Consider the following 11923-nt stretch of genomic DNA (forward strand, 5'->3'; position numbering starts at 1 on the left):
TATATATATATATATATATACCACTTTGAGTATACGTTCCATATACCTAACTAAATAATTACACATTGCACGATTACCTGTAACGCCTGTACTTGGTACGATCGTATCCACACGAGGAATATATCTATATAAATATATCGAATAATTATATACACCAGCAGTCGAGCTTCCGTCGTCTGTGCGTGTGGGGCAGAACGAACATAATTCAAACTGTACAAGCACCTACCGCCGATCCTAACCGGCGCGTACGATACGGAACGTAAGCGAGTGGACGCGTTTCATACAGGATTTGTTGCAACGTCAAATTACAAATGCGGAAACACGGTCACAAGTCGTAACACTTGAACAAGAAACGAAGAAAGCTGCCTTGCACCATTACATTTAACTAATACAAACTCTAGTCCAGTCTCGTACCCGAGTGAATGCTTCTTAAATTTAGGACGTCTATATCGATTCCGCCTTCTCTTGTTAATCCTCTTAAAGTTGGTAGAAAGTTTGACGCTCGCGGGGACTCCTGTAAAGGGAGGCTCACGTGCGTAAAGACCGTTTGTGCGTTCTCTATCAAATGGAAGAGCCGTGTATATTAGTGTCCGGATATATAGCTACGCTCGGATTTAGGAGCCGGGTGCGGTCATATATTCGGAGACTAGTGTAAATCACTCTGTATCATCTGCTTTTATCGAATTACAATAATGTCCGGATATATGGCAATGTTTTGAGCCTTATGATGGGACTTATTTTTCGGCCTTACCATAAGACTCAACTTTGGGACTTAGGATAGATCTAACTTTGGAACTGATCATTATGCACCCAATATTTGGATCTTACTATGAAGATGATACAAAGTAATTTACAGTAAATTTCTAGTCCGAGCGTGGCTATATATCCGGACAGCACTGTAGTAAAAAGCCTGGCACGAAAAAGTCGTGCCTAGCTAAAAAAGACAGTCGACCTTAAAAATGTTGCCAAACGCGCGAGCGCGTGTGTCGTTTTAATCTAGAAAAATGCATTCTGAAATCGTCTACGATTACTCGTATTATTCATATAAGTTTAAGGAACTATACTGAACGGTTCGATCGGTAAAAAAGTTGTGAATACAGTCCGGCAACGATCAAATCCCGTCGGACTCGTAGATTGAATCAGATAAGGAAGTCATTGGAACGTCCCAGATTGGACTCCAATGAGATTCCGACGGGCGTTCTTTTTTTTAATTTCGGTTTAAGGCTGCTGGGCCGCGTGAATCATGGCGACTTTTAGGTCCTTCGCGAAGTGCGAGACGTCCACCACGCTGTCGACCATCTCCTGTACCGCTGATACGCTGGGGAAGAACTGGGCTGCACGCTTCGTTTTCGTTACCGTCTGCGCCAGGGCTTCGTTTAACGCATTCGCACACTCGAGGATTCGCGTCCGAACGTCGTTCCTGATCACGTTCCGGTGCACCGTGTCCCCTATGTGTACCAAACGATGGGCACTGAGTACCACGAACTTTCCGTGCGCAAGGAACACCTAATTAAGTGAGAGAATACAGGTATGGTATACGATGTGATTATCCTTATGTTAGAATTTTTATAATATAAATCGATGATTCGATTTGAAAAAATTCTCACATACAGTACTAGTATAGTATATCTTGTTCCCTTCCACTAAACTTCTATATTACTCGCAACTACCTTTGGCGGTTGATTGTGCTCAACAGTCTGCATAAAGGCGTCGATTGCGTGCGTCAAATAACTGCCATGGGTGATCACCTGAGCAGCATAGAACGCTAATAATTGTTTGTCGTTCGGGTCCATCGGCGTGGGGGTCGTAACTTGGATCATCGCGTTGTCCGACTCATTGACGAGCAAATCGTAATTCCCTCGGAGTTCTTGCGGCAATGCAGCTCTTACTTCTTCCCGTTGCTTCGCCACGACTTCCCTCGAGTCTAGATTCACGTAATCGTAATCCTCCCCGCCGCCGCTGTTGTTCCCACTGCTGCCCGTTGAGATTATTGACGATCGCTTGAAAAGAAGCGTTGAATTTCCCTGTAATGAAAGTTCGATGGAGTTGTTATGAGGATGGCTAAAACTAGAAAGTTCAAGGTTTGATTTGAAACGTGAAAGAAGTAAATCGGAAAATTATTAAAGAAGTTATGAATGATTGAAGTTGAGCAATTTACCTGTATGAAGCTTGCGACCTGGCGGACGTCTTCGGTCAGCGCCCGAGCACAAGCTATCAACTGATCGAGAGGATCAGGTGGTGAGAGCGAGGTAACCGAAGCTGAAATCGGCGGCCCATTATTATTAGTAGGAGTTGGTGCGTCATCGTCCTCGCGGGCCAACTTCGCGGCGTCCCATTCCATCGCGTCTAACTCCGATGCTGCTTCCTGCACTAATTTGTCGGAGTCCTTCAAAGCCTTCACTAAAGGACGCAACTTCGTCACCAGGCCCTTATCCGGCGCCTTGCCCGCGTTCCCTAATGTTCCTACACGTTTTTGTAATTGACATAATAAGTAAATGAGTAAATGAATGAATTATTAATCAATTAAGAGCGGACAGTTTTCATTCACTTCTTAGCAACTTTGGTCCCTATGGATCTTTTTTATTATAAATAACTGATGAATTGATTTGGAAAAATCCTCAGATGTATTACTAAAATAGTAGCAGATTTATGTATTTTTGATACATTAGAAATGGGGGAAAAAATTATCGAAGAGATCGAAAATTGTAATAACGATTTCTGACTTCAAATTATAATAACTTTCGTTGTAATGAAGGAAATCAGATGAAACATGATAAAGATCTTTAGGAAAGCTCTATATAAGTATCCCTCAAGTTTCATAAACCTATCTCTATCCCTTGATATAAAAAAATCGAATTACCTTCGGCGAATTCCGTTAAATCGTGGAGGGAGGTTCTGAGTCTGAGCGCGGCGAGCCTCAAGTCCATCAGGGTTCCATCCAATCGTTGAGAGCTCCTCCATTTCGGGCTGAAGAAGCTGAGAAGCTTGGCTATCGCTGTCGACGCCTCGCCCTGCAGCCTCTGCAAGCCCTCCAACGCGGAGTCCAGTTCCAGCGGCAGTTCTTTGCTTACCGGGACGTCATATATCTGCTGCGTCTGTTGCAAGGAAGCCACTGGAGGCGGCGTAGGTGTTTTTGGCACCGGCGTACTGTGCCTGGACGGTGGGACCCGACGGGGAATGTCGTAGTCTGGCGCCAGGCTGGATCTGTTACGTTTTTTTTTTTAATAATAAGTTAATTATCGATCCTAGCGAAAACTATTTTAAACAAAAGTTGTAGCTCTAACTGCCACCGACAAATAAAGTTCTATACAATTTTCTTATAACTCTAATAGTTTAGGAGTAATCATCGGAAGTATGAGACGAGTTTCTTAATAATAAAATGTTAATAATGTGTAGCAGTTTATAGTTAATGACTCGTTAATTATTGACTCTATAAAAAAATGTTTCAGATGAAAGATGTAGATCTAGTTGCCAGCTACAAAAAAGGTCGTGTGGAACTTTCTCCTATATCCAACAGTTCAAGAGAAATAATTAAAACTATGATAAGAGATAACTAAATCTCATTTGCAAATCCTGAAAGAGTACCGTTTCCTCAACGGTTCCCAGTTATTTCAATCCTACACGGACAGTTCCGAAAATAAATTCGCCCAGACTCAAAGATCAACAGCCTAATGCAGTTCAACGCACTTCCACTCCCAACACATCTAACTCATTAAACTCCAAATCATATTTACAATTTCCTCCATTTTTTTATACTATAAGTATCAAATTGAAAAATCTGAAAAAAATCTTCACACGTACCTCTAATATAGTAGAATATCTCTGATTTTTTTCAGAATTTTTAATTCACTACATCGTGCAAAATAAAAGCGTTCATTAAATTCGCCTGAGAGTCACTATTAAAGCTGGTATCCGTTCTTTACCATTTTTTTATTATTTTAATTTCCAGTATAAAAATCTAAAAAATTCTCACATGCATTTTTCACGTAGTACTATAACTGAATCTATTTCAGAATTTTTCACATGTTAGATTCGGAGAAAGAAAATATCGAAAATCGTATAAGAGATGAGCCTTGAAATCTGCGGAGACTTTATGAATTTTCATTTAAATGAATAATCGAATTGAAAAATTTCTGACACATATTCCCATCTAGTAGAATATCTCCAACTTTTTTCCAGAAAAACTCGCCTATGAGAAGTCATAAGAAAAAATGATTTACCTGTTGGAACCGCTGAGGGAGCCATCGTTGGTCAAGCTGGAGGCAGAGCTACTGGGCGTAAGGGGCTGTAATGGCCTGGGCACATCATAGCAATCATAAGGCTGGGATCCAGTGGAATAAACGGAATTCGGTGTGCAGGAAGCCGGAGGCCTGGGAATATCATAACAAGAAGGCGCGGGACTCGGGCTGCTTGCAGGCGACGGGATCACCGGAACTGCTCGAGGAGGAACGTCGTAACATTCGTTAGTAACATCGTTATTGGTGTTATTCTCGAACATAGACCCTCTGACGACGGTTCCTGCAGTTGGACAACGACCAGCTGGTGGGGTAGACACAATTTGATTAGAGATTTATAAGGTTGATGTGATATTGTGATTTTTAGATGCACGTTGTTAATTAGAATTTATCTAACGTTGGTACTAATAAAAGGAATTCACAAAAGACCTTAAGAAAGATCCTATCTAAGTGTCTTTAAAGTTATTCACTTATTATTACTCATTTCATTATGGTATTTTCAGCGGTTCGTTAATAATAATTAAGAAACCAAGTAGTAAAGCAGTTATTCAGTTTTGAATTGCAGCTTCTGAATTAAAATTGTAATAACTTTGGTCCTAACCAAGAGAATTGAGTGAAATTGATAAAAGAGCTTCGATAAGGTCCTATCTAAGAGTCTCTAACGCTTCATTAAGATATCTACTAGATTTGTTTCAGGTTTTGCTTTCTTACCGTGCAAATGGTCGTTGGCCGAGTTAAATGATGCTGGGCTCGCCCTATTCGCTGGCAGATCGTACAGATATACGTCTCCGCATTTCTGAGGAGTCACCACCTTTAACGTGAAAATGAAGGAACGATATTATACAAAATTACATGGCGAATTAATAAGGATACAATTTTTCTTATTAGGCATGGTTGGATTCAAAATCGATTTTCACTCGTTAATACTGGATCCAGGTGAAATTGCGATACGGACTGAGATAAGGTAGAGAACCAAGTAAATCGGTCTGTTATTAACGAATGTGCGATTGAAGTCTGTAAATATTTCTGGCTAGAGTTTTATAAAAAAATTTCGACAAGCTTTTATTCATGGCCTGTTTTCACCCATTGAGAATTAATTTAGCAAAATTTGTCAAAGGAAATCGGTTAAAGTAGAGACTGCAAGCTCTGATTTAAGCCATCAACGAACCAAATCCGTCCACTATTAACAAAGTTATAACCAATGAAAGTTTGACAATAATTTTCATCATTAGAATCGACGAAGTTTTCATTCAAACTGAATTTCCATCCCTTCGAAGTCGATCTAGCTGAAATTACTAGATAATCCGAAGTAAACTAGAGACATTCAAGCTTTAATTTAAGCCGTCAACGAACTAAATCGGTCCACTATTAAAGAAGTTATAACCAATTTACTTTGAACAAAAATTCAATCTTAAAAATTGAAGAGCCAAGCTTCCTGATGGTCGCAGGACCGAGCCAGACTCCTTCCGTTTCCATGGAAACTATCCGCACCCTTCTTGCTTCCAACCCTTCCCCCCCCCCTTTCTGTCATACATACATCTTTTATTACTTGTCATTCATTAATATATGTACTACACATAAACAAAAATCCATTATTTTGAATTTTCTTACTGTAATTTCATTTATATGCCAACATATCTTCAATTTTCCTAATTTGTTCAATTTATCTCACGTTTCCTGAACACGCCTCTCACAATTCACTGTGATCATTCTTTTTGCTACTTTTTGAATTAGTACGTATAACTGACATTATTCTTTTTTTCTTCTTACATTATTCTATGTATTATTATTTATTTCTCTGTCAATGCACAGTAGCCGAATTCATGTTTAACTCTTACGTATTATTTACTGGATTGTATTGATTATTGGTACTGAAAGGCTTCTGCCCGTAAAGAAATAAATAACAAATTTATTTCAGTTTCTTTCGTAAATTTTGTTTATTTTCCAAGCCATCAGGCGCCTTTTCTAGCTCATGCTATGGCGCCGCGACGCCTGTATCGACCCAGAACACCCCCGTTTATCCAGCTTCAGCCTCTCTCTCTCTCTCTCTCTCTCTCTCTCTCTCTCTCTCTCTGGCTCTAAAGCTCCTATTACCCTTGCCATTCATTTCGACAAACACCACTAGAAACTTTTGGAATTTTTTCACCGTGAATCTGTATATTGATACAATCTCAAAGACTCGCATTTTATTTTATTTCTCAAATTTCGTTAATTGAAAATGATTTAAAAAATTCAGAGATGTACTACTAATATAGTAGGAGATTTATGAACTTTTTCAGAATTTTTGACACGTTAGAATCTGAGATAAAAATTAGAGCAATGAGGACTGACTTTGTTCGGCTGAACGTGCCAACTCCGTCGCTTCCCGTGCCTCTGGAGGCCGTCGTCCGTGGTCAAATCCGACCTGCTGCCTACTAGACAACCGCTACCAGTCTCATACTGGCCTACTAGGAGTCTCAATCGATTCCCTGGACAAATACCCTGAAATCAAACAAGAAAAACAATTTATAATATACAAAGTTGTTAATTAGAATTAATATAACTTTTGTTGAAATGAAAGGAATTGGATAAAATTAATAAAAGACCTTCGGAAGGGTGCTATCTAAGTGTCTTCCAAGTTTCATAACGGTATCTCCGTCGGCATAGAAATCATAGTTGAAAAACCAAGTAGTATACACGTTACTTCGTTATTAATAACGATTTCCAACTTCAAATTCCAATAACTTTCGTTCTAATCAAGGAAATTGAATGACACTTATAAGGCATGTTCATTAATGTCCTATTTAAGTGTCTCTCAAATTTCGTAAAGCTATTAACGAAAATACTCTTAACATAAAAATGATTTCTATTTAAAATTCAGTTTTTCACTTCAATTTACAATAACTTCGGTTTTAATCCAAGGTATCGAATGAAACTTGGAAAAAACCTTCAGGAAGGTCCCATTCAACTGTCACATAAGTTTCATAACGATATCTCTGCTTGTTACCTGTCTACCTCGAAGGGCACAGAGCCACCAGCCCTCGAGGCCTGCCGTGTTCTGTTCCAAGACGGTAAGGACGTCTCCTTTTCGAAATGCAAGCTCGTCCGGGGCCTCCGCTATGTTGTCGTACAGTGCCCTCGCCTTTACACATTTCTGCAACGTAAAAATGAAAAATTGTTCCGCTAAACGCGCTTCATTCTTCTGTTCCAATTGAGCTCAATTAAAGCGATTGGAACGAATACACGCGATTGATGTCATCGTCCAGCTTAAAATTAGACTTCTCCTGCTTTAATTTGAGAACAACATCATTGAAATCTGTTCATTATTAACGGAGTTATTAACAATCAAAGTCGAGCAATTTTTCAGGTCGATGAAATTAGTCGAGTTCTCATTCCTGATCAATTTTCTGCCTTTCATAATCGATTTGCGTAAAACTTCCGAATGACATAAAATAAAGTAGAAACTCACAGCTTCGACATAATTGAAGACATTCGCATTAATACTCGTTGGACAACGTATCACAAAATAGTTCGGCTACTTCTTTAAAAATCATGTTTGTAATTTCGTAAAACGTTGCCGAAGCTTCAGAGAATTAGATTCTGTTTATAGGGCGAAGCCAGTGAGCCAGCAGAAGCATTCCACTCGGGATTCTTTTTTCAAGCACCGCGCATATAATCGCGTGTAAACACGCGAGGGTTTCGTTTTCATTCACGCACTTGTCCCGCTGCGGCCGACTCTTCTCTGTTCTTTTTTTTTCTCTCTACTCCTTAACAGTCGAGTGCTCGTGGGAACATGAAACGGGGGCTAAGCAACCGTTCTAGCTTCTTATTACAGGGATCAATGGATGTCAGAACGGCTCTAGAGAACAGATTGACGAACGTTCGTTATTTCCGTATCTTCGAAGGTTAGGAATTTTTGTTAAATACAAATAATCGATGAATCGATTTGTGGAAAAATTCTCACATCTACTATTAATTTAGTAAAAGATTCATGACCTTTTTAAAAATTTTTGATAAGTCAGATCCGGAATAAAAAAATCGCAAATATAATGAAAATCGTAATTCGAAGCATATCCCTCCGAGTCTAAGCGAAATTCATAAACTTTGTATAACTTGTGGATGGAATGATTTGGGAAAATTCACATGTATACTATGAGGATAGTAGGAGATATGTGAATTTTTTCATTAAATTTCATTCGTAAGAATAGCAGAAATTAATTAATCATATTTCAATTATATTTTAATTGGTTATGATCGAAAAATAATCTTACGGAATATGTTACTTATTTTTTTATGATTCTAATTTTCAATCTAGAAATTTGGAAAAATTCACACGTGTAGTACAAATGTATTAATACGTTTCTGAATTTTTTCAGAATTCTTGATACATTGAAATCAAGAAGAAAAAAAAATACGAATATAAAGACAGCGATATTCCAGAGTTTAGAAACTTAATGAATTTGTATTTAACATAAACAATGGATAGAAAACTCTAAAAAAATTCTCACATGTTCTCCTCACCTATAATCTTCGTTTCATCACAATCATAAAAAACAAAATGAAGAAGAGTTCAAGTTAGTCATTAGACTGTCCAGAACACTTTAAAAGAAGCTTCACGTCTGAAGCGCGAATTAACCCTTTCCCTGCGGCGGCGGCGGCGGCCGCGAAGTGTCTGCCGTGGAACGGAGCGCTCCACCAAAAATGTACACATTACGCGCACGCATGGTTTTCAGCGTTCGAAATCAAAAATCGTAAAGCCGGAATTGCAAGCCCAGTTCAAATACGTAAGTTTTGATATAATCAGCCGTCGTGTGTAACGAGCCCTTTGTGGCGGGTGACTATAGTCATTCGTAGTAGTGAAAGGGTTAGGAATAAGAAAGGAGGGTAAAAACCTCTTAAAGCTCTGCCTCACAACATCTCAAGCATCGTCAGACTCTTTCTTATCCCTCAACAACTCATCAAAGCGCCAGCCTTTATCTTTAGAACAAAAATTCTTAAACTTAATCTCTCTATCAGCTACGATTACTCGATCAATTCGACAAACTTGCGAACCAAAAAGAAAAGAAAAAATCGAAAAGGGATCGGTTCGATAAGAATTAGATAACCTCCCTGATAAGATTAGATAACAACTGAAGCCATAGGATTCGTTCGAACTGCAATCGATACCACGAAAACGATGAACGTTTTGCGATAGGCAAATAATAATCACAATGAAATATTTTTCAGCAATAACAAATTCTGAACAAAAAGACAGGAGCTATGGAAATCTCATCCGTTGGAACAGCGGCAGGAATGATAGGAATAAATAACCCTTGGAATACGATTTTCGATATATTCATGATATTTCCTCCGACTCTAACTTATCATAATTTTGAAAAAATATATAAATCTCCTGCTACATTAGTAGTAGATGTGAGAATTTTTCCAAATAACTCCATGCACAATTTATACAATAAATGAGTTACCCTCCCCCTTGTCAAACCGACAGAAACTCGCGAAATAATAGCCTGGAATTCCAGAGGCGAGGCGTATTCCGAGAAGGTTCGTAAGCCAAACGTTTGAACATGTGTACAATCGGTGCCCACAAAGAATAACGAGCGTAGCTTTGAAAACTCAGTAAAGTGTTAGAAAAGGATTCTTTGTCTACAAAGCGACTAAGATGTGAATAAACTAAACGTGTGGACTAAAAGTGACGTTCGCTTGATCACTAAAAAATGCAGACATAACGTCACACTGAAGCCTACTTAATTGAGTTTCAATCACATCCACATCCGTCGATTACTTATTACCTATTTCAACGATATATTCTATATTTTAATTATTTTAATTGTCTCGTATCGGAAGTTCGATCGATAAGACGTCTATATAGGTTTCGCCTTACAATTAGGGAATTCGCCGGCTTGTATGTATGTATGTAAATGTACATACATACATACATACATACAATACGTCATTAAGAGGATTCGAGGGAATCGGGACTGACTCATCGCTTCCGGTTTCATCTTAGCCGAACGAAAACTGTAGACAACTTCGAAATAGAAGAGAAATTAACAAATAGAAGATCTGTGAAGCTTCTTCAATATTAAATCAGCGACTCATTTTGCTTAACCTCACACGGTACTAAAACCGACCGCAACCTCGAGTCTGAAACCTGTTAAAACGTGATCGTGCATACATACAATAACGCATCCGGAAAACAACCGAAAAAGTTACTAAACCAATTAAGCAATAAATTATCTATCTCCATCATAGCGCGATCTAATCTATGATATAATTCGATGTCGAGTTCTGGTATCGTCCAGCAGTAGCAAGTAAATTTCAATAAAACCAAAACCAAAACCTTCTCGACTTCTACTACCAAACTCTTCGTTCTATCGGTGTCGAATCGTTTGCTCGTTTAACACTAGATCTACCGACTTTTTTTACACATGCATTTCTCCATTAAAAACCAGTCATCTCGACTGGTTTGGTAGTTCTAGTATTAACAGTCGAGAAATCTTAAATGAAATCGAATAATAAATGAAATTCCAAGAAACGAAAAGTCGTCGAACGCAATTGAGGGACTTACTTGACTCAAGGTAGTAGGTATGATGTCAGACGTTTGTGGTAACATTCTTCTGATGTCTTCGGGAGCTTCAAGAACTTCCGGCTACGTGGGCGCACATCGTAAATCCACTAGAACTCATTTCACTAATTTAACAATAACCAGGGCATCTTGCATACGATGTGTGCGATTGATCATCAGACCGATCAGGAATTCAAATTATTTTTATTAAAAAGCGATGCTGACACTGCGAGGTACGGCGCGAGACTGGACTGGCGACAGTGGCGACTGGCCTGAGTGGCGAGGCGAGTGTGAGTGTATCCAGCGGTGCCATAACTTTTCCCTCGGCCGGAAAGTGGGGACGACGCGAACATGGTGGGGACCATAGCGCTGCGGAGAGCTTCGCGAACGCGCATGAGCACGCATGAGGGGAATAGTAGTGGGGATCGAAATACGGGCGAAAAACAGGGGAAACGAGCCTCGAGGGAAAAGTTATGGCACCGCTGAGTGTATCAGTGTATGAGTGTAGCCATGAATGGGAAATGGGACGGGCGGTGCACGGTCGAAAGTCCACGATCATTCCCGAGTCAATCCGAAAGTCTATACACTGGCATAATAAATATAATTTATATAATATTATGTTTATTTAGGTTAAAGCGTCTTCGGTCATGGTAGTAGGCTTACTTATTTGTTAATCAATAATGAAATAAAACGTTTAAAAATATATTCTTGATTTTCATTAATCATGTACCACGAAAAACATAGATATGCAACAAGCAGTTGATAACTGAGAATTGACAACAATGAAAACTGAGAAACGATTATAAATTCCAACCCGTGGAGTTAAAGACTGTGAATGGCCGTCGACAACACTCTACGAGTTGCAGTGTTCTGGCATCGCAATGTGTACCAAGAGTCAGTGGAAAATAAAGGGATTACACAGAGGATACTGATTAATTTATTTCCTAGTTAGCACCAGTACAAGCGAACACGTCTGCTTTGTCCGATCTCGAAAGCAGAGAATGATTGAGAATGATTTAACAAGGTAACGTCGCGATGAATTGAAAAACGCGGGCAAAGGACGATCGCAGCAGTCGTACCAACCGCGATGATTTAACAACCCAGCCAACCATCTGTCCATGGTTCGTACTGTCAGAGAGAAACT

At 39.2% G+C, this 11923-nt stretch overlaps 1 protein-coding gene across 1 annotated transcript; it reads right to left on the minus strand.

Annotated features, from left to right (window-relative positions):
- Positions 1–6: 6 nt before the first annotated feature.
- Positions 7–11051, minus strand: p130CAS (Serine_rich_CAS and FAT-like_CAS_C domain-containing protein p130CAS). The gene is made up of 9 exons (XM_018037154.2): positions 10783–11051; positions 7222–7368; positions 6567–6716; positions 4947–5046; positions 4221–4539; positions 2861–3204; positions 2159–2463; positions 1671–2024; positions 7–1506 (listed from the first exon to the last, which is right to left on the minus strand). Exons 1-9 carry the CDS (start codon positions 10825–10827, stop codon positions 1219–1221), a joined length of 2052 nt encoding a protein of 683 aa, XP_017892643.1. The 5' UTR covers positions 10828–11051; the 3' UTR covers positions 7–1218.
- Between the last annotated feature and the right edge of the window lie 872 nt (positions 11052–11923).

The sequence above is a fragment of the Ceratina calcarata genome, unplaced genomic scaffold, assembly GCF_001652005.2.
Source record: "Ceratina calcarata isolate Rehan_Ccalc_2016 unplaced genomic scaffold, ASM165200v1 scaffold157.2, whole genome shotgun sequence".
Classification (NCBI taxonomy): Eukaryota; Metazoa; Arthropoda; class Insecta; order Hymenoptera; family Apidae; genus Ceratina; species Ceratina calcarata.